Here is a 24,901-nt window from a genome sequence, read left to right on the forward strand (position 1 = left end):
TCTTTTGGTAGTCAAGACCCAAATTCTTCACCATATTTTTTGTTTTATCAAAAGAAGTAAGAATATTCAAATATGGCATTCCTTCTTTTAATAATTCCAAGAGAGAAGTGAACGACGCATTACTCCAACCATACAAGCATTTTAACAAGTAAAGACAGGTGGTAAAGGATAATCTTGTGAATCCTTTACACCCGGAGTATAGTTCTTAGCTTGTACCGTCTACCAATTTATAAAATTCCTTTGCACACTCGTTGGCCCTATGTTTTGTCCATCAACTTGTGTAGTATCTCTAAATCTATCACATAACAACTCATCAATGTTATCATTGCAGTTATATTCACCGTCTATGTCACTGTCAACATTCATAGCAAAAAGTGATAACCTTCTACGAAATTGTGGCATATTAGATAATCATATACATCATTTTTCTTTAACCAAAGTCTATTACAACACTTTGCACATGGACATTGAATTCTTCCCCTTGAGAAACTCCCATTCATGAGAAAGCAAAGTGTAAAAATCTTTCTACACCAACTTGATATTCTTTCTCATGACGTGGTGCAGGCACGGACCTAGTAACAACAATGGGGCACTTGCCCCACGTGTTTTCAATTTTTTTTAAATTATAGTTATATATAATGTATTATATGCCCCACTTCAAATTTTAAATGATTCTACTACAAATAAACTAAACTCAATTAGCTAATGCCTCAAATTTACTTTTTTATCTTTCTATCATTTTGACTATTAGTTAACCTAATCAAATTTTGTTCTTGCGCTGTCATTCCTTTATTCCCTTAAATCCTCTTCTTAGTTTTATATTTTCAACTTTTCCTTTCTATTCTTTATCTAGTGGTTATATCTTCTCTATCTTCATCAAAAGATAAATTTCAAATTCTCCATGTCTTTTTTATATAGCTCTCTCTATATGTTTCAATTTCATTGTTTCTCTTTTTGATATTTTTAACTACAAATTTTAATTCAAACCATTATAATTTAGGTATTAATCTAGTTTTTTATTCTCTTCATGGATTTATATATTTTATTTTATTCTCAATTTATTCATCTATATTACTTTTTTTTATCTTTTATTCTATTATATGTACTTGCGTATAAATTTTTGAAATAAATTGATTAATTTACAAATTTAAAATATATTTTTTATTTTCAGAAATAGTAATGAAAAAATATTTTAATCATAATACATAATTAAACAAATGCATAAAATTTTTCATCTGATATTATATCAAAATTAAATTAAAAAATATATACAAATTTAATTATTTTAAAAATAAAAAAATTATAAATTAAGTTTCTATTGTTTTATATAAATATACTTTTCATATACATATTTAATTTTTTTAGTATTTATATATAATTCTAGTTTCAACTTCTAAATACTAGTATATCATTAGACGTTAATGTGTCCATTGATTTAGTCTTTATTATTAAATGCGTATAAAAATAAATAAAAATAAAATTAGTTAGGATAACAAATTATATATAATTTAATTAAAATATTTTCAGTCCAAATTTTAGAAATATTTTTTTTATAAATTATATATAATGAATAGTATTTTAAGAATGAAAGTGTTCACTAACTCTTTTTAATTTTTATATCTTGATATAATTAATAATGTTCAACAAAATTTATTTTAATATACATATTTTTGCCCCCACTTTTAAAATTTTCTAGGTTTATCAGTGACGTGGTGTATCCATCCAGTCCTTGGACACATCCATTGAAAATATATATATTTCATATAGATTGCTAAACTTTTAGATTGAAGTCCTTACTGTTAGTCTCACTAACTGCGAATCTAGCTTCCTAATTAACTAAGAGACAATGGTGTGCAAGCCTCCAAAATACTTTGAAGGCATTAGACATAAAATAATAAAGAAAATTGAATTTTAGCAATGCTTAAAAAAGGTCCTAAAATCATGAGTACCTCAGAAAAGCACTTAAGTTGTATGCATAACATCAATAACAAATTAATAGATGTATTTAAATTTGCCTAAACCAATCTTAATTACTGTCTTAATCTGTACCACAATAGCAGCAAAATGGCAGTGCAGCAGAAGCAAAATTAGAGAAGTGGCAGCGACAGCAAATAGTTATTCGACAGTAAATAATTAGTATCACAAAAGCAGTATAATAAAAAAAGTGACAGTAGTAGTGGATAGAATAGAATAAAAGAAGTAACAACAGTAGTAGATAGATAAATATCAAAAGGCTGAACAAAAATAGACTTAAACGTAAGTAAATACTAAAATAGAAGAAATGCGCATTGATTATATGACTAATGTATATATAGTACAATGTATGATGCATGAATTTATTAGGTTTTTAGTTTAAAAAAATACCCATTAGTATTAATTCATATATAAAATAAATTATAATAACAAGTGTCACTGCATCATTAATTATCAACTCATTTGGAATTAGATCAAACTCTATTCTCGATATGTGAATTAAATTATTAGTCTCAAATACAATTAAATCAAATAAACCTCCCAAATTATATCTAATGTAAACTTGAAACACCGATGCATGCATGCGAGTAGTGGAATGGCGACTTGCTGAATCACCTAGCTAGAATGAATATAAAGAAAACTAAGAATATTTTAACATCAATGATCAAGTCAAATTATTGATGTACAAAAGAAAATTCAAAAATTTCAAAATGAAACGGTTTGATAATCTCTAGTAAAGAAAATTGATTATATATTTTGTTTAAGCTGTTAAACTTGTTTATATACGAAATTCAATCCTTCAAAATTAGGACTTCAAACCATCAACAAGCATGCGTTGTCTAAATCATATAAAAACTTGCCTGCACATAATCGTTAAATGTGATGTGGGCAAACATTTTCCTCATATACTATATATTTCTTTATTAGATGAAAAAACTCTACCCATTATTTATTTTGACTAATGCGTGTATCTAAAATAACAGTCAATAGTGAATTAGCACTTCAACACCGAAACAAAAGAAAAAATTAATGAACTAAACTACTGTCAGATATGATTCCCCGAAATAACTTCCTACACCAGTGATATGATCAAACTGGATTATATCTTGGTCTCATAGCCAAGCTGAATCCAAGCACCAATTAGTTGATTTCTCTTGGTTGCAAGGATAGAAGAAAAAGCTGCTTATTCACCTAGTCAAAGAAAAAAAACAAGTTAGATATAGTAGATCCAATAATCATAAAAAATATTGACAATGTAAATAATGCCACCCAATTAAATTTCCATGCATATTCAGCCACCACCAATGTAACAGAATCTATATAACTAGTTTATAATTTGGCTATGTTATATACTCATCAAAATGTGGGAATAATCAATTAATTCAATAAGACACAAGTATATAAATGCCTACAAGACAATTATCATTAGCATCGGTATTAATAATTCATCTAAACTATAATGAGATTATTGTCGCAATTGGGCCTATAATGTTCACCAAATTAGAAATTGATAAACCTAGGTAGCTATACTAATATAACAATAAATAAGAGACTTTATTCGAAAACAAACATTAAGTGAACTGTGGCAATAGCACACGTTTTAATAGTTTTGATTTTTAACATCAACTGTACTAAGAAGAGAAAAATGAACCATGTCGAGAGGATAAGACATTGAGCTATTAACTTGTTTGGAAGCTCATAGTAATAATATAAATAGACAAGTAGTGAGTAAATATTCATTTTAACCACCAAAAGATTTTATTTATGATACTATGAAAGAAAAAAATGATAAAATAATTGTTTCTGAAACATTTGTAAACTTTTTTACCTGCAAAATAAGAAACAAATAGAAACAAAATTGATAAATTATTTTGAAGGTTCACTTTCCATTCAAGGCAACACTAGCTTTATTTTCTTTTAACCCATCACTCAAAATCGCAAACCAAAACATGTATTATCTTGTAAATAAACTTTAAAAGAATATTAAAGAATAAAAGAAAAGGAAACAAGCAAAACCATAGTAATAGTAAAATATTATATAATTGCATGAAATACAGTTCTGTAAGTGTGATGTTAATTTCTGATATTCAATAACAAAAGTTAATGGTAGGCCAACTCTGATAAATATTTTTCCCTGATTGAAAATTTGTTTGCCAGAACTTAAATTAGAATTTTGCCTTCCAGTTGAAAAGAACAATCTTTATTTTGGGTCATTTCAATTGATCTACCTACCAATCTAATTTTAATACATTATCAGTGTTATTGACAGTATATTTGTAAATCTAAGAGTTTTAAACAAATTCTAATGAAGCTTTATGTGGGTGAAAGCATAAATATACCTTATGATGTGAATGTAAAGTGTTCTTTCTAGTTTATTGTTAAGTCTTTTCAAAGGCAATGCACTGAGGGGGAAAAAGAATATTCACCTGAGAGAACAATTAAAAATACGAGAAGAAGGCACCAGAGGTTGAGATTGGAACACAAAGTCAGGTTCAAAACAGAGCATATGGTTTAAAGCATTCCTCTGGAATTTATGTTCAAAATAAGCACTAAGTTCTTAAAAAGGAAAATCAAAATGAGAATCACTAAGTTCAATATTCCACATCTATGATAGCAACAATTATATTTTCATTTCCAGTGTCAAAGCATGAAGAAATTAAAACTTATAAAGGTTCTTTTCTCATTTCCATTCATAAATTTTGAAATTAAATCGATAATCTATGGACTATAATTCTATAAAAAAGAAATGGCATATCAAAATTCTCAAGTACTCATAATACAGTTACTATTACTATGAATGTAGATCGTTCTTACAAATACCTATCCAAACGCATAACAAGATATCTCTTTCGACCAACGAAAGGGAGTGACGACAGAAGAGGTCACGGGTTTGCAACGATAGAGGGAGAATCCACGGAAGACTTGCGAGGGAAGTCAGAGTCACTGCCGAGAAGAGGGAAGAGGGTTAGGGATTTATGGTGGGACCAGCGATGGTGGGAATGCCGAGGGAGGCATTGTGAGCGCCGGCAATGTTCTTCGTTCTTCAGGGGTTATTAGGGTTAGGGGTTGTGAGCGACAGAGAATGAGAAAGTCTCGAGACTTTTGGCCAAGTTTTAGGGTTATTAGGATTCAAGGGTTATTGGGTTTGGGGTTATTAGGTTTTCCTTTTTTAAAACCTTTTGGCCACGCTTTTAAAGCGTGCCAAAAGAGTAACAGGATATGGTCACACTTTATAAATGCTACTGTAATGAAATTCTGTTGCCACGTTTTCAAAATGTCCCTGTTTCTCAGGCAGAAAAAACGTGACCGTATCTCTAATCAATTGCCACGCTCACAAAAGCATGCCGACAAGTTTTTGAAGCGTGGCGAGAAAAATGTGGCCGAATTTCTAATCAATCGCCACCCTCATAAAAGTGTGGCCATAGGCCTATTTTCTTGTAGTGACATTTTCTCCCTCAATAGAGCTCCAGCATAGAGCAAAACGCCGAAGAGTGTCTTTCCGCTGCCAAGTTTTTCCGATTGCATATTTCTCTCTAGAATTTTCTCGAAGAGGTGGATTTGATGCAAGAGGTGGATGGCATGGAATTCTCTCTTTGGAATTCTCTCTCGAAAAGGTGGATTTGAGGACAGTTTTGTAATTTAAAAAATAAAAAGTGTTATCTTTTAGATTTTTTATTTTACATGTGGTATATTCATTTTATTTAACGAAATATTTTGTTAATTTTAACTTTTTGTAACGATAGGGACTTAATTATGAAATTTGATATGGTATAGGGACTCAATTGAAAAGAAAAAAAATATAAGGGTCTAATTAAAATTTTAGTAAAACTATAGGGACAAATAGATTAATTAAACCTATATTTTAAAAATTTTTCTACCAACCATGATCAACAAAAAATGGTACATCTTGAAGGCATACAAAAGATAAGTATTTCTCATTCTGAAATTTGAATCGACAAATTACTAAACACTTAATTTATAGATATATCTCAACAAGATTGCATCAATAAAAGAGAATAGCCTCCAATGAAAATAGTTGAACCTAAAGATCACCTAAACTATGAACCTTAACATCATTTTTACTTCATAAAGAAATAGAAATTTTCAATAGAGAATAACAATTTTTCATTTTGTTTCTTTACCTTTATAATATATCAAATCAACTTAATTAAATCTATATCAAATCATTTTTCTTGACCTGAAATATTTGTAACACTCTACCACATAGAGTCTTATGCTTAAGTCATAAAACAGAGGTGGCGAGGTATTACGACCTCTAAAATAAAATTTAGTACGTATAGTATTGCAAAAATGTTCATACATTATGAGCCTTTAAAATAAAGGGGGTAAATCAAACCCGTTTCAATCGAAAAGCGCAACACTCTAATCGATAACGTAAACGAACAGATAGAGATTAAGCTAAAGCGAAGAGATATACAAAAGAATGCCAAAATACATATATCAAGACTCGGGATGTGGCTTGCGAAGATAACCGGTCCGAGCATACAGTATACATACATGTATAGTAAGGAAATCCCAAAAGACAACCCAAAAGACATTACACAAATCCTGTTTCTCCAAAATAACCTCTAAGAGGAGTCAATACCATATATATATATATATAAGATCAAAATAAAATCCCCGAAAGCTAAGGATCTCCGCCAAAAGGAAGTCTCCAGCATGCCTCAGCAAGGAGTCTCACGTCCTGCATTTGAAAACCACAAAATTCGCATGGATGAGAACCGGAGGTTCTCCGCATGGTAACAGTGCCCAAATATCTAACATGTAATGTCCTGGGAAAGTTGAAGGCAATCCTAGAACTTCCAGATTATAACCAGAGCGTATAAACATAACTAAACCATAACAAATGTAAATAGGCAACTAACTTAAGGATCTTCGGTCTAACTATTTATCCCTTTTCCAAATCCTGCAAACCTCCCAACCACCAACAATAGTGGAAAAGAAAACACAAGTATATCAAGTAAAGAATGCACAAGTAGGAAGCAGATAAGGCAATTAGCAAGTAATGATGCAATCAATTAGGCATTCCAAACAAATCACATATAATGCATATGATGGATGCCTGTCCTAGTGGCTGATGAGTCTCATCTGTCGATTATAAAGCCAATCCGACAAGTCCTGGTAGCTAACCATTGGACTGTCCCTCTGTCGCGCATCCCCAACTCGAGTATCCATAAACATAATTATAATATATATCCAACACCCTCACTGGTGTATATTCACGGGGGCGAACTCATCCGGAACATTCACAGTGTCCGCCCACACTTACGACATAGGGTCAGCAGAGTATCGAGTCTCCACCTGGAGCACGTGGTGGCTAGCCACTGCTTTCACCCAAGGAAACTCGTATATCAGATAGGTGGAGTACAAACAATCATAATATCAACAATTCAATTCAGCATATATGCATTAAATCACAGCCACACATTAATATTCATCTCAGCCATCCGGCTTTCAAATCATAGTACATAATCAGCCATAATCACCATCATACACCGCCATTCGGCTCATAACATGCTTAACCATTCGGTTCATCTCATATACAGCACTCCACCACCCTCCTCAACAACTCATATCATCATCATTCATCATATTCATCATAACATCCCTTTTCTTCTTCCACAAGTTACCCTCTCCCCTAGTTATTCTCAATCACTAGGCGTTCTATACCAATTCAAGGTTTAAGGGATGAATTTGGGGATTTATAATCATGAAATAAAATCTCGGAAGGTTACGAGCTTGTTGGGAATGTGAAGAGCTTGAAAACAAAGTTTTGGAAAAGAACTGGGTCGCGTGCGTACGCCCAGAAGCATTTTTAAAAGTGTGCATGCACACAGGTCTGTGCGTACGCACAGAAAGCAAAATGTTCAGGGTGGGACGCGCGCACAACGTATGCTAGCACCGCCTACAGTATGCCAATTCCAACGTGTGCGTGCGCACAGACCTGTGCATACACACAACTCGAAATCCTTCATTGGTTGTGTGTGCGCACAAGGTGTGCTAGTGCTGCCATCAGTAGCCCTGTCTCCGTGTGTGCGTATGCACAAGGCTGTGCGTGCGCACAAGACCAAATTCTCATGGAGTGTGCGTGCGCACACAAACTAGAAATCACAAATTCTACAAAAGTTGCAGAATTCAGATTTTTAACCCAAACTTCCAACGGTCATATTTCCTTCCACAAAATTCCAATTTCATCCAAATTTAAACCATTTTAAAGCTTATGAAATTATCTTTCAATTGATATAAAGTCATCAAATTCTGAAAACAATTGCTCAAGATATGATCCGTTGAAGTTCACTAAAATTTTACTTTTACCAAAACTCATTGACGTTAGGATTTTTGCCAGTAAAGAATTTCATAAAAATAGTCGCGTTGTAGATATAGTCTCTAAACCGACAGAAATCCCTTCATACAAACGTTTTGGTTATCACAAGTAACAAACCCCTTTAAAATTGATAACCGAGTATTTAAATCTCGGGTCGTCTTCTCAAGGAATTGCAGGGAGGTATGTTCTTATTATTGGTTATGAAAAAGTGTGTTTGGGATTTTGGATTAAGGTAAAAGGTTAGTTGGGCAATGGGCACAGGTATATTTTCAAAGCAATAAAAGTAAATGAATGACTGTAAAATAAACTCTTGGCAAGGTGCAAGAACTGGAGGTCCTATCCTAGTTATCCTTATCAATTATGATGAGAATTGGATTTTTCTCCCACTTTGTTAATCTCTAACTATGAAGGTAAGTTAAGTGGATAAATTAATTCTGATTCCTCAAGTCCTAGTCTTTCCTTGGAAAAGGCCAGAGTTATTGGAATATGAATTAATGAAATGAAGAAATCTAATTTTCAATCAACAATGAGTTTGATAACTCTAGAGTCACCAATTATTCAACCAAAGCCAAAAGGGAAACAGGAAAATCCAAATTATTTATATAAATAAAAGACAGTAATCATCAATCTGAAATATCTCAAATAACATTAATTAAGGAGATCAATCTAAACATGGAACATTGAAAAATAAATAAATACAAGAACTTGGATTGAGAATCACTCTTAAAACTAAGAGAAGTCCTAAATCCTAATCCTAATTCTAATCCTAATCCTAAGAGAGAGAGAAGAAAACCTCTCTCACTAAAAACTACATCTAAAAATATGAAAAGTGAATTATGAGAGCATAATTATGAATGGATGCATTTTCTCCACTTTATAGCCTCTAATCTGTGTTCTCTGGGCCAAAAACTGGGTCAGAAACAGCCTAGAAGTCACTTCCAGCGCTTTCTGGTCCGTACAGGTCGCGAAAAAGTGACGCGGCCGCACAGGTTGCGTTCCTGCCAGGTCACGCGTTCGCGTCACCTGACGTCGAGGCAGCTTTGGCAAATTATATATCAAATCGAAGCCCCGGACGTTAGCTTTCCAACGCAATTGGAACCACGTTGTTTGGATCTCTGTAGCTAAAGTTATAGCCATTTGAGTGCGAAGAGGTCAGGTTGGACAGCTTAGCAATTTCTCCAACTTATTGTATTCCTTCCACTTTTGCATGCTTCCTTTCCATCCTCTGAGCCATTCCTGCCTTGTAATCTCTGAAATCACTTAAAACACATATCAAGGCATCTAATGGTAATAAGAGAGGATTAAACATAGGAAACTTAAGGCCAAAGAAGCATGTTTTCAATCAAAGCACATAATTAGGAAGGCAAATGTAAAACCATGCAATTAGTATGAATAAGTGGGTAAATAGTTGATAAAAACCATTCAATTGAGCACAAGATAAACTATAAAATAATGGTTTATCACTCATAAACTTCCTATTTTCAAACATACAATTGCCAATCCATACAAAAATCAACCCAAAACTCAACCATTCCAAGCTCAAGCATTTCCAAACCCCTTTTTAATCTTCAACCCACCAATTCTACCATATTTAACCAAATCTCATATCAAAATCAACATTCTATAACTCAATTCTATATTTATTCTTTCCTCTCTCAATTTCCAAAACAACAATCAATCACCATATATTTTCACATATCAATATCATACTCCAAAAACATGCTCATCACAAGAGCTTTAACCTTTTCATCAACCAAACACATCAAACCATATATCCATCACAATCCAATTCATTCATTAAATATCTCAACATGTCACAAGCCACTAAGTTCATACATTATCAACCAATGCAACCACTCACAGATAATTCCATCATCATTCATACATAATCAACTCAACCCAGATTATCCAACAATTACATCAACATTCCAAAGTCCTATTCTAGGGTTACTAGCCTACGTTTTCACAACCACATTACATTTTAGATACAGGAAACCGAAATCATACATTGGCCAATTTTCGTTCCACCCGGAACACTTAGATTTCCACCTTTCAAGGTTCTCAAAGCCTCAATAACAGATCTCCAAGCACCAATTTCCTTTCCATGCTTTTCAAAACCACCAATCAAGCTCCAATACACATATACATAAAGCTTAAGCCATAATATCACATTAAAACACAATAACTCAATACCCAATACCTCAAATTCAACATTCTTACTAGATTTTGAGGTCTCTTACCTTACCCAAGGATCAAGGAAGTAAGAACAAGCCTTCCCCTCAAGCTAATTATTAGATCCTATAATACAAAGGAGCTCAAAATCTCAACATTTTGCCTAAGAAATTCGAAAATCAAGGGTAAGAATTTGAAGAAGAAAACATGGCTTACCTCAAGATTGCTTGTATGGGTTTTGTAGAGCTCGACGCCGCGGTCGCGGCGTGACCGCAAACGGTGCATCAATCGGAGCTCCAGATAAAAAATTATCAACCATGGAAGTTGGAAGTGAATAGGAACAAGGGTTTTCAATCTTCCCCCTTTTCCTTTCTTTGTGCAGCGTGTGTGTGTTGTTTTGGGGAGAAGAGAGCTGAGCTCTCATTAATAAATGAGATTTTATGGGCTAACATTTATTTGGGTTGGAATATTTTTAGTATTGATTAGGATGAGAGTCTTCTAATAGCAGTGAGAGATTTTGTTAATAATTTAGGGAAGTTTTACAAATTGGCACTAATAAAATATATTATGGAAGCTTGTAATATCTTCCACTGAAAAATTTCCATAAACAAATAAAAAATTTATAATGGATGTTTTTTTGTTAAATTTTAGATTTTTAATTACATGTTTTTTTTACATTGAAATATTTTTACTATTAAATTGAAATATTTTTTTATTAAACTTGGATACTTCAATGCAGGTGAATCCTGCACAGTACACAGAAAAGTTGTGGTGGAGAATATAATAGCAGTGTGTTGAGCAGTTGAAGACGAGATACGGTGACACGATGAGAAGGAATGAGATGGAGTTTCACATTAATGAAGTAATTATAAATTTAAAATTCTATTTTTAAAAATTTAAAATTTTATTTGTTAGAAATGGTTACAAATTTAAAATTCTATTTTTAAAAATAAAAAATTTTACTTTTTAATAATTTTAAAAATTGTTCTAAGGTAGCTGGTACCTACTTGGGTACTAGCTGACTGCAAAAAAAAATATATATATATATCGTGTGAATACCGCTATACTTATTACTGACCTGCGCTTCTGTAGCATTAATGCATTATATAATACTACATATTATTAATCTTGCTCCGATCCTGTTTGGATATTTTCAGAATGAGGAATGCTAGGGGGCAGCAGTTTTATTGAATTTTGGCTAGCATGTAACCAGCAGAGGAAGGTGAGCCATTGGATGAAATCTCACACCAATCTCACACCATCAAATCATCATTGATGGCTAGGTGATGGCTAATAATCACAAAAATTGCTGGTCCCCTAAACTTTTCCTTTTAGAATTGAATCTTTCTCATTAGCGCGATTGGAGAAAAGGATAGAAAATGTGATTTCATTGTGATATGTGACCTTGTAAAGATTAAGATAACGGCACAATTACGTTAACAATATATTTTCACATGGCTAACAGACAACTTGAGAAACCAGAGAACTAACTAATCTACGTAAGACCGAGGGGATATTCATATTTTATTTATTTATTTATTCACAAATAATAACAAGATAAATGTATAATAATGTCAAAAATCCTCTCCACTGAATGGAACCGGAGGATATGAAAAATAAAATAAAATAAACGTACATAGTGTAACAAAATCCTTGAATAAGTCAAGGTGTATGACTATAATGTATAGCTATGTCCAAATAAACAATGAACAAATATCCCGTCTAAAAAACAAGAAGACGAAAAACACAAGGCAACACTGCCAAACGCATAAACATGCAGAAAAGAAAAATGCTATATTAACAACTATAGACTGGACAACTACATCAATAACTGCTTTTAAACGAAAAGATCATTTGCGTTTAACTGCAGTTAATAATTTAATTGTCTACAGTATATACCTACTGATATAGCATTTTCCTAAACAAAAGCATAAAAGTAGTTAATAAATCAATCAGCGACTCCAATCGCACTTGGTGGTCTGAAAGATATCAGAAGAGGAAACACCTTTGGAAGAAGTCAAAGGTACCTGCAAGTCGCAGGTAACCCTTGGCTTGACCTTCTTGGTCTTGATTGCACCAAGCTTAAATCTCACCTTCAAATACAATTTCACTCGGATATCATAAACTCCTTTGCTTTTCTCCTTGTTTAGCTCGGAAACCTGGTCGGTGCTAAGAGGCACCACCTGCTGGCCCTCGAACACGTGGGCCAGCACGGTAGTGTTCTTGTGCCCCTGGTAGAAGGTAGGCAAGAGGTCAGAGTCAAACCTAGAATCCTGAAACAGCGCTCTGGCTTCGATATAGTCGTAGTAGATGCCGAGCTTCTTGTTTGGGTTTCGGATGGAGAAGTTGAGGGCAAGATTGTAATTTAAGGTGTTGCCGCTGTAGTTGAATTGGGTAAGGGACGCGTCGGTGACGTGGACCTTAACGACGTTGGGGCGAACGATGAGCCAGAAGATGAAGATGGCGATGCCGATGATGATGACGATGCTGAGGATAAGCTTGAAGATGAGGCTGAAGATGCAGCCGCAGCAGCAGCCGAGGAGACCGCCACCGCCGCGTCCCGGACGGTGGTAGGATTTAGAAGGGGGGATGGCGGGGCCGTAGTAGGCTCCATTGAGCTGTGGCTGGTTCGCAGACATGGTTTTCTGATGATTTGTAGGAAAGAATAATAACTATTAATAATTAAGGTGTGTTTGGTTTATGACAAATGAGGGGAGAAATGGTGCTTATAAAGAGGCTATAACTAGTGGAAAAGCGCGTTTAAATAGTCAACAAAATTAACCGCAAGTAACCCGGCAAGAAGCTAAGAAGAGTAGTATGGTCACTAAATAATTAACGCGTGTTTGGGTGCTTCCGTAAGAACACAGAAAACATGCAAGACGCGGTTGCTTTGTGTTTGTGTGTGCGTGAGAGAGAGAGAGAGGTTTTGAGGCGCGTGAATAAATCAAAATTGGAGCAATTCTGTGTGGTTAGTTAGTTCGTGGAAACTTCTAAAGGCAATGATTCTTCAACCTCCCTCAGCTGCTCCCTTTGATTCCTCTCTTTTTCTTGTGTTCCAACTTAATTCTCATGCATTCACTTCCGTTTAGGATTAGGTTTCTTTTCACTTTTGGTACTAGCTTACAATATTAGGTGAGGCATATTTTATGATATTAATTAATATTAGTATTACGCATACTCTCTGCTCCATATTGTTTGTTCCTCCTTAAAATATTCTCCCTATACTAATTCTTCAAACTTATATGTAATGCCGCTGTAATCAACATGTATAGTTAATTAATTAGTTATATACCTACTAATCGAATTAAAATAATTTATTGAGTAAAGTATCGTTTTTGTCTCTAACGTTTGGGATAAGTCCTATTTGTGTTCTTAACATTTAAATCGTCCTAATATTTGTATCCCTAACGTTTATAAAAGTGATTCAATGTTATCCTACTATTAATTATACTAACAAATCAGATTATATTTTTCAATTATTCTCACTTAAATGTATTCATTCTCAATTAAGTCTCACTTGAATGTGTTCGATTTTAATATTATACCTATTATTTATGTTTAGATTCAATTATATCCCTAAAAAAGTGAATTATGTAAATATTGTAAGAATTAGTTTCAACTTTTGAGGAGCTATTTTCCGGAGTAGATTATCGATTCTATCCCAAATATTTGTATTCTAACTTCAAATAAAGAAGACATTTTTAAAAGTCAAAATAAAACGTTTATGATGTGTAATTGACGACAGAATAACATTGAATTACTTTTACAAACGTTAAAAATACAAATAAAATGATTTAAACATTAGAGACACAAATAAAATTTACTCCAAACGTTGAACAAAAATAATACTTTACTCTAATTTATTTGTGGCACTAATTTTTATCTTCCCTATCTTAATATTTGCAAATTGGGTCGTGTGTGGAAGCCGTTTCATCAAGCACAACATCTTGTATATTGAAAACGGTGGTAATGGTAGAGAAATAAAAAAAAAAACAGCTAAAAATTATCTTGTTTAATAATTATCGTAATAATTAATAAATATTAAATAAAATAACAAATATTTTCGATTGAAAAACACTACTATTCATGATGGTCATCGTTTACTAGTACTTATCGGCTATCGCTATTCAACAATGAAAATTAAAATTAAACTGACACTTCACAAAACACCAAGTCAACCTTTTTATCGTGTCTTTGACTATATATATGAAAATGAAAGATACACGTATATTCGCTTTGTTTAAGATATCCTTTTACTAAGTTAAAATGAATAAATTAAAATTTTAAAAATTAAAATAAAAACCAAAAAGCCAATTTTATATTATAGAAAAAATTTTAAGTATATCTAAAATATCGATGTTTAATTATTTTAATTATTAATTTTAATTAATATATATTATATATATTTTTTATAATTCAAATCAACGATTAAATAAAATAACTAAAATATGATATTCTAGGTACACTAAAAACTCTTTTTATATTATATATATATAAACGTAGATGGAATATGGATACGAAGAGCAAAACATTTCTTCCTTTTTGTATTTATATTTTTACTTTTAATTTTAAATTTTTTGTTTATTATATATACTATTAGACTCACATTATTTTTATTAAGGAATAATGAGTGGTACAAATTAAGTTTGGTAATTTTTTTTATTTTTTATAAGTAATTTTGAAAAATAATTTGTAAAATTAAATTAAAAATAATTTATAATAATAAATACAAATAACTATAGATTATATTTAGTAAAATAATAGTACTTGTTTTGGTATATGATGATTAGGAGTGGAAATTGGTCAATCTTTATTTTTAAAAAATTAGATCTTTTATGTAGTTAATTAATTTGAGTTTGATCTCTAGTTTATTATAGACTTTTTTTTAAGTACTAAATCTGATTTATTATTAAATCTAACCTAACCTGAAACTTAGTAAAAGACTTGTCTTTTTTTATTACAAAAATTAAAAAAATTTAAAAATATTATTTATCAAAATTATTTTTAATAAAAATTATTTATATGTAATCTACCAAATTTAATATTTATAAAAGTTTCTAAATTTTTAAAGTACTTAATATATATATATATATATATATATATATATATATATATAAGTATTTATAATAAAATATAATAAATTAAAATATCTAATAATTTTATTAAAAAATTATTTATATGAAAATATTTAATAATAAATTTTTTTTATCAAAAATAGTCAAAATTTATCTTATTTAATATTTATTAATTATTGTCAAATTAATTAATACTAAACAAAATAAGTTTGGGTTATTTTTTTGTCTCCTAATATTATCATTATTTATATATTTATTTATGTTTTAATAGATTCAAGCAGGTCTGATAGCCAATAAAGCTAATCAGTGAGTTTGGACCTAGTTTATTAACATATTAAGACTTTATAATAGCCTAAGTCTTAGCCTATTTTATAACAGACCAGTTTAGATCAGGCTGTAGGCTCCTGACAGACTATGTGACCTATTTCTATCATAATAGTGATTAATTAATACATATCAATATGATAAATAAAATAGACAAGTAAAAAAATGCCACATATAATCTATGGGTTAGCATTAATTTTTCTTTCTTTCTAAAAAAATATTATATTATATATATTAAAATATCCTTATAAACAATTATTAAAAATTGTGGAGACTAATACAAGTAACAAGATAGATTAATAGTCCTAACTAGTATAAATGAGACATTGATGTATTATAAAAAAATTGTAGGTTATAACAATAATGTTAATACAGTTTCATTTCACTCTCTCTCCACTCTCTCTTTGCGTTACAAGTTAACTCAATTTTCAAGGGCATTAGCTCTCTATTTCGCAACCTTGAATCAGCTTGACATGGTATAAAGAGCAGGATCGATCTATGGTATTCTAAATCAATCAAAAGAACTTTCTTTTTCCTATTTTGGATAAACTCTATAAAGTCAATTACGTCACTTGGCAGCAGCAAGTGCTCTTCAATATTATGGGATAGAACCTTGAAGACCATTTTCAAAAAGACAAAGTCCCTTCTTAATTTAATTCGGATGAAGCTCAAGCTACTAGAAAAATTTCAACAAAATATACTAAATAGATATAACAAGAATACAATATTTGTTCTTGGTTGATGGCCTCTGTTGATTCTAAATTCAAGAATCGAATTGCTCACTGCACTACAGGACTAGAAATTTGGCAAAAATTACAGATTTAATTTAGTAAAATTTTCCAAACCAAGATTAAACAACTACAGAATCAGTTAAAGATAATGAAAAAAGGAACCTCAAAATCACAAAATACTTGTCTCAAATAAAGAAGATCGTGGATCAATTAGTTACAATTGGATATTCAATTACCAATAAAAATCATATAGAAGCTATTTGTGAGGGTTTACCTGAAGAATTCTCCAGTTGTATAATACTGGTACAAATTAAAGCTAAGCTATTTGACGCAGGAGCATCTATTAGGTCATTACAAATACTAGTTGAGGTAGTAAAATTTAGTTATGTTATTATAGTATGCATATGAATTAGTTCTACATCGTCTAATACTTAAAGGTTCTCCTCCTTTTACTACTATAAATAAGTCTATATATTCCTTTTGTCACATGATTTGAGTAATAAACACTTCTTATATTATAAGCATTACACTTATCTCTTATAGGCTATTTTAAGAGTAAATGGATATATCCTTGACTTGGTCAACCAAGGTGGGTTTTTCGCTATTTTCACCATAGTGGGGTTGTTAACCTTGCCAAGATTGGTGAGACAAACGATATCCCAGCGTCAGTTTGATATCAGAGCAAGGTCGGTCCTTGCCTTACTCCAGTGAAATTTTATTTCGTTTATGGGTATGGGTCTTCAGTGCGATGCTCCCAGCATGAGTTGTCGTCAGTGTAGGTTGTCTGTTGCGAGTTCCAGGTAATATCGTTCTTTTCTCTTCTTTTGGTACCTTTTCTGTTAGTGATTTTCTTTCGTACCTTCCCATCATTATGATCATTGGTACATTCGCATCATTGTTGTGCATCATCTCTTATAATAACATTGGTGCCAAAGCATCAACATCATTGAATAGAAGTAAAAGATGTCCACAAAGTGTAGAACTATTCAAGAGATTGAAATGGAGGAATTACGCCGTCAAGTTAAGAAGTTGCAAAAGCAACTTACAAAATATGAAGTCGCTCAAAATAATCATGGCAAGCAGAGTGAAGACAGTTCTTCTAGCAAAGAGAATAATGCAAATCCATTTTATTATTCTTCTATCTTTGAAGATTTGTCCACACGAAGAGCACGACATAACAACAAGAAAGCTAAGACTTAGGAATCAAAATTGATGTTCCTGAGTTTGAAGGAAGACTCCAACCATATGATTTCATCGATTGGCTTTACACAGTGAAAAGAGTGTTCGAGTTAAAAGACATTTCAGATGACAAGCGCGTGAAGCTTGTAGTAATCAAGTTAAAGAAGCACGCATTAGTATGGTGGGAGAATCTCAAGCGTCAACAAGAAAGAGAAGGATGGAGTAAGATCAAGACATGTGATAAAATGCACCGTGAACTAAGGAAAAAGTTCCTTCCAGAGCACTACAGGCAAGAAGTCTTCATCAAATTTCACAATTTAAAACAAAAATTATTGACTGTGAAAGAATACACTATGGAGTTTAAAGAGCTTCAAATAAAGTGTGATATCCAAGAACCTGAAGAACAGACAACTGTTCGCTATCTCGGAGGGCTTAATGAAGACATTGCAAACATTGTTCAACTACAACCATTTTGGACATTGGACGATGTTATAAGACTAGCTTTGAAGGTTAAAAAGCAGATAACACAGAAGAAGAACAATCGCTTCTCAAAAGAGAAGGGTGCGGTTAATTTTCCAAAGCAAAAATGGACTCCCCACCAATCCTCTAAAGTAAGTCTTTTAAAATGTTCACCAACCAATAAGGAGCACAACTCTTCTTGCGCTACTGAATCTAATAGAAGGTGTTTCAAGTGTCAAGAATTTGGGCATATTACTGCTGATTGCCCAAATTGAAGAGTTATCACTCTACTTGAAGAAGAAAACCACGAAGAGCCAAGTGAAGAGTTTGAGAAGAAAAATGAGATTGAGTATGATGCCGAAGAGGAGGTTCCAATAGATTGTGGTGAAGCTTTGGTGGTTCACCATATTTTGAACGCTCCCATGCTAACTGAAGACGAACGCTGGCTCTGTCATAACATTTTTCACACAAGGTGCACTATGCAAGCAAAGGTGTGCAAAGTTATCATTGACTCCATAAGTTGTAAGAATGTTGTTGCAACTTATATGGTGGAGGAATTGAAGATTCCAACTGAGGAATATCCTTGTCCTTATAAGTTACAGTGGTTGAGAAAAGGGAATGAGGTCAAAGTGGCAAGGCGATATTGCATTCAATTCTCAATTGGGAGTAAATATAAAGATGAAGTATGGTATGATATCATTCCAATGGACGCGTGTCACTTGTTGCTAGAACGCCTTTGACAATATGATTGTCGTGCTATTCATGACGAATTCAACAATACATATTCCTTCTTCAAGGATGGAGTGAAAATTGTGTTGACTCCATTAAGACATGACGAATACAAGAAGCAAGTTGAACCATCCCTAATTGTAAAACCCGGTTAATTAACGACTAATTAACCCATAAATGAGAATTTATTCTAGAAAGTCCAAAATATGATTTTTGTGGCTAAATATGATAGAGGAGATTGAGACGAGAATTTCGGTACCAATTTTATAGAAATCGGACCAAGATTGGACCGAACGGGCCAAATCGGGCCAACCGGACCCAAAGTGGGCCCTTGGCCCAACATAACTAGACCAAAACCCTAGTTTTCAGCATTCTCTCTCCTCACTAAACACACTCACATGCTGAAAATGGAGGCCATGGAGGGAAGAACACTCTCTCAAGTTCTTTCTCTCACTTGATCTTCAAACCACCATAACTTTTGATCTAGAGCTCCGATTGCCGCTCCGTTTGCGGCCACGCGTTCACCGCGGAGAGCTCTACAAAACCCATACAATCAATCTTGAGGTAAGCCACGTGTTGCTGTTCGAAATTCCAGCCCTTATTTTCGAGTTTCATGGGTGAAATGTTGAGATTTTGGGTTCTTTGATGTTATAGGACCCAACTCTCTTGAAGGAGAAGGTTAATATTGTCTCATTGGACCTTGGGTGTGGTAAGATTCTCAACCCTAGTTTAATTTGTTGTTCTATGATGTTTGGGTATTGAGATGTTGTGTATGGGTATGATGATTGTGGCTTAGGTTGTGTATGTGTGAATATTGGAGCTTGATTGGTGATATTGAAAAGCTTAAAAAGGGATTTGGTGGTGAAAAATCTGTTCTTGGAGGTGTTGAGGCCTTGAGAGCTTGTGGATAAGTGATTTGGAAGTGCTCCGGTTGAGCTTGGAAAATCGGCTAAGGTATGGTTTCGGTTTCCCGTATCTAATATGTAATGTGGTAGGAAATACTTAGGCTAGAGGCCCTAAAATAGGCATTGAATTGTTGATGTTGTTAAATTGTTGATATATATGATGTGGTCATATATGTGATGATGATTAATGATGCCTTGGTGGTATGATGTATGAGAAATATGCATGTTGTGATATATGCTTGATGATTGGTTATGGTTGAATTGTGGGTTGAACCATGTTGATGGTGAGTATGATATTGATTGTGTACAATGATGATTTATTGGAATTGGTGTTGTTGAGAATTGGCATGAGGAAGAGTATATGATATGTCAATATGTTTGAGTTTGAGCCACTTGGGTGAAGTGGGCTAAAATGATGAGATAGTGATTTTGTAAATTGTGGTAATGTGTCAATGTGTGAGTTGGGGAGGCTTGATGTATTTGATATATATTGATTGATTTCAAAGAAAAGGGATGAAATTGGCATGTTTTGATTGGTTTTGAAAAGAGTTGAAAATGGCCTGTTTGAAAATGGCACTTTGTGGTTTTTATGAAAAACATGGTTTTTGGGCATACTTTGACGGGATATAACTTGGACTACGGATCTCTGTTTTGTGCCAAATCTATTTAGAAATAAAATTGGATCCGGGATGTCCATGCCGTTCGAAGAACGGGTGAAAAATGATTTAAATTGAGAAAGTTATGTCCGTTGGAAGATTGGGGTTTAAATCTGTGAATTCTGCAGCCTTTTAACTTAGAAAATTTTTAGCAGAATGACCCCTCGCGCGTAGGCGCACTTGGCGCGTACGCGCCGTTCTTCCAGAAAATGCCATCCACGCGTGCGCGTGATGTGCGCGGGCACGCCGATTGTGCTGCACCCAATGCCCAGCCATTTTCCAGAGAGTTATGCTAGAACTGTGCCAGTGTTGTGCCTGGGGCACGAGAACACCCACGTGTACGCGTGGTTGACGCGTGCACGTCGATTGGCAAATTTTTAATCCACGCGTTAGCGTGCATGACGCTTGCGCGTCGATGAGTTTTGAGGCCAACCACGCGTGCGCGTGGAGTGCGCGTACGCGTGGCCCTGTTTTCATCCCAAAGTTGATTTTTGAGTTTTAAAAGCCAAATCTCATACTTCTAAGCCTTCGATCTCACCATTTATGTCTTAAATCATTATGACATGCCTAGTTATTAAAGAGGGGCTAGTGAATGAGGTAACTTGCGAGTGAAGCAAGGGAAAAAGGAAATGAATGATCAATGAGGATCAAAGATGATTATGTGAGGTGCGGAGGATGGTGGTGGAAGTGCTTGTTATGCCATGGGTCGAAAGGCTATAATTGTTAATGAAGTGGCTGGTTATGGATTTAACCGTGAGCCGGGTGGCTGGTTATGGATTTAACCGTGAGCCGGAATGGCTGTGTATGCTATGAATATTGGCTGGTTCTGGATTGAACCGTGAGCCGGAATAGCTGTGTATGCTATGAATATTGGCTGGTTATGGATTTAACCGTGAGCCGAAATGGCTGTGTATGATATGAATATTGGCTGGTTCTGGACTGAACCGTGAGCCGGATGGCTGATATGGATGTTGATCCATGGATGAGAATTCATGCATGTTTATGCTGAATTATTGATAATTGTGATTTGCACTTCCACTATCTGAGATACGAGTTTCCCTGGGTAGTAGCAGTGGCTAGCCACCACGTGCTCCAGGTTGAGACTTGATACTCTGTTGACCCTATGTCGTAAGTGTGGCCGGGCACTGTGAAAGACCCGGATGAGCTCGCACCTGTAAATATTCACCAGTGAGGGTGATGGATATAGATCATGATTATGATCAAGTTTATAACGAGTATAACTCGAGTTGGGGATGCGTGACAGAGGGACAGTCCAATGGTTAGCGACCAGGACTTGTCGGGGTTGGCTCTATAACCGACAAGATGATATCATCAGCCACTAGGGACAGGCATTCATCATATGCATACTATATGAATTGTTTGAGATTGCCTATGTGACTGCATATTACTTGCTAATTGTCTAAATGCCTTACTTGTTCCTAATTGTATATTCCTTGTTTGACATAACTGTGTTTGCTACATTATACTCCTGCTGGTAGTTGGGAGTGAGAAGGAATTGGAAAGGGAAGTATTAGTTAGACTGAAGAATCTTTAGTCAGATGCCCTTTCATGGTTTAGCCTGTTTATAAGCTTTGATATTATCGGGAGAAAGTTTTAGGATTGCCTTTGGCTTTCCTCCATTATTATGTATTATATATGCGGAAGCTGTTACCATGCTGGGGACCTCTAGTTCTCACCCATGCGGATTTTATGGTTTTCAGATGCAGGACGTGAGGTTTCCCGTTGAGGCATGCTGGAGACTTCTAGATTGCGAAGATCCTTGTTCTCGGGGCTATGTTTTGGTTTATACGTTTTGCTTAGATACTTTTATCTCCATTAAATAATACAAACTGTGATGACTCCTCTTCTGGGAGATTTTGGAGAATAGGTTTTATGTATTTGTGTCCCTTTGGGGTTTTCCTTATTTTATCATATGTATATATTGCTATGCTCGGACCGGTTATCTTCGCAGCCGGATTTTGAGTCTTGATATTCCTGTTTTTGACACTCTTTTGTATATATATAATCTCGCGTTGGTTTATCCTTGTTCGTTACGTTATCGATCGGAGTGTTGCGCTTTTGAGTTGCGATTTTTTTGTATACCCCTTTTTCTACAAAGGCTCCTAGTTATAATCAATCATTCATACTACTATACGTACTAAATTTTTATTTTAGAGGTCGTAATACCTTGTCATCTCTGAATTATGACTTAAGCATAAGACTCTGTATGGTAGGGTGTTACATTATGGTATCAGAGCCGTTCGTTTCTGTAGAGCCTGAGGGATGGACTGACTATGCTTCTGTGCATTCTCTGTGTGTGTGTTATGTGCTATTAGTATATCTGCTTGATATAATTGGCAGAAACGTTCATGAGCATGCATTTGGGACTTTGAAGCACTAGACTTCCGATATTGAGACTAATCAACTTAATATCGATTGTTTGGTGTGTATAGGAACCAGATGGCGCCTCGTGGACGCGGTAGAGGTAGTGTGAGAGGTCGTACGAATGTTCGTGCATCAGAGAATAACTCTAATAACCCGGTAAACCTTATGACTGCGTTGGAGAACGTGGCTGCTGTGATGCAAGCCACTGCTGAAGCTCTTGGGCAACAGATGAACAATCGTGGCAACGACGGAAATAGAGCTCAGGGACCAATAGAGGTCAGAACTTTCTCTGTGATGGTAAACAAGTATAGGGTTGCTGAAGAGTGTGTGAAGAAGGCAGCCGCTGAGAGAAGAAGTCACAAGGGATCATTCCTACAGAACCAAGGGAAGAGCTTTGCACCTAGAGGTCCGTCTTTCAAGAGGGGAAGCTCTTTCAAGAGGCCCAGCAACAACAACTCCCAAGGAAAAAGGTATGGGAAGCAGCCTCAGAATGATCAAGCTTGTACTAGGTGTGGAAGTCACCATCCGGGAGCACTATGCAAGGCCGGATGGGGTTTGTGCTACAATTGTGGAAAGGCGGGGCATAAAGCCGCAAATTGTCCTGAGAAGCAGAAACAAGGTGCTGGGAAAGCACAACAGACTGGTCGGGTGTTCACCACTTCAGCTGTAGGAGCTGAGGGATATGAGACACTCATTCGAGGTAACTGTGAAATGGCTGGTCAAACTTTAAATGCTTTATTTGATTCGGGAGCATCACATTCATTCATTGCATTTGATAAAGGCCCATGAGTTAGGATTGGAGATTGTAACCTTAGGTTATGATCTAAGAGTGTACAATGCTACCCATGAAGCCATTGTAACTAGGCTAGGATGCCCGGAAATTTCCTTTAGGTTCAAGCAGCGTGATTTTGTTCATAATTTAGTCTGCTTGCCGATGATCGGTCTTGATCTTATCTTGGGATTGGACTGGTTATCTAAGAACCATGTTCTGCTTGATTGTTCTACAAAGTCGGTGTACTTTATGCCGGAAGATACTGAAGGGCCGGTCGTGGTAAATAATTATTACTTGAATTCGATGATGGTGAACTGTTCTGGAACCGAATGTCAGGGTATCATGTTGTTAACCGCGGGCGTTTCGGGTGATGATCAAAGGTTGGAACAGATTCTGGTTGTGTGTGAGTTTCCGGAAGTGTTTCCCGATGATATTGATGAGTTTCCACCTAACCGAGAGGTTGAGTTTGCTATTGAATTGGTGCCTGGGGTAGGACCAATCTCAAGTGTTCCTTATAGGATGTCACCGTTAGAGATGAACGAGCTAAAGTCTCAGTTAGAGGATTTGTTGGGAAAGAATTTCATACGACCAAGTGTCTCTCCGTGGGGTGCTCCAGTGTTACTGGTAAAGAAGAAGGATGGGAGTATGCAACTCTGTGTGGATTACAGGCAGCTGAACAAGGTTACAATAAAGAATAAGTACCCATTGCCGAGAATTGATGATCTCATGGATCAGTTACAAGGAGCTGGAGTTTTCTCCAAGATCGATTTGCGATCCGGTTATCACCAGATAAGGGTGAGGGGTGAGGATATCCCTAAGACCGCTTTCAGGACTCGTTATGGTCATTACGAGTACACTGTAATGTCCTTTGGGTTGACGAATGCTCCTGCGGTATTCATGGATTACATGAATAGAGTTTTCCGTCCGTTTCTGGATAAATTCGTTGTTGTCTTCATTGATGACATACTGATTTACTCCAAGACTGAAGAAGAGCACGCGGAACACTTGAGGACCGTGTTGCAGATTCTAAAGGAGGAGAAACTCTATGCAAAACTATCGAAGTGTGAGTTTTGGAAGAGTGAGGTGAAGTTTTTGGGCCATGTGGTGAGTAAGAAGGGAATATCTGTAGATCCAACTAAAGTGGAGGCTGTGATGGATTGGAAACAACCAACCACCGTAACAGAGATAAGGAGT

The 24,901-nt window shown here is 34.7% G+C and overlaps 1 protein-coding gene across 1 annotated transcript; it reads right to left on the reverse strand.

Moving 5' to 3' along the window:
• Nucleotides 1-12,006: 12,006 nt before the first annotated feature.
• On the reverse strand, nt 12,007-14,480 carry LOC112696761 (NDR1/HIN1-like protein 10). The gene has a single exon (XM_025749620.3). The coding sequence runs from the start codon at nt 13,129-13,131 to the stop codon at nt 12,445-12,447; it is 687 nt and encodes a 228-aa protein (XP_025605405.1). The 5' UTR covers nt 13,132-14,480; the 3' UTR covers nt 12,007-12,444.
• Between the last annotated feature and the right edge of the window lie 10,421 nt (nt 14,481-24,901).

The sequence above is a fragment of the Arachis hypogaea genome, chromosome 6 (genome assembly GCF_003086295.3).
Source record: "Arachis hypogaea cultivar Tifrunner chromosome 6, arahy.Tifrunner.gnm2.J5K5, whole genome shotgun sequence".
NCBI classification, from domain to species: domain Eukaryota; kingdom Viridiplantae; phylum Streptophyta; class Magnoliopsida; order Fabales; family Fabaceae; genus Arachis; species Arachis hypogaea.

Bases quoted from the DNA above. Each gene is read 5' to 3' on its own strand.
- LOC112696761 (XM_025749620.3), bottom strand. From the start codon at position 13,131: ATGTCTGCGAACCAGCCACAGCTCAATGGAGCCTACTACGGCCCCGCC.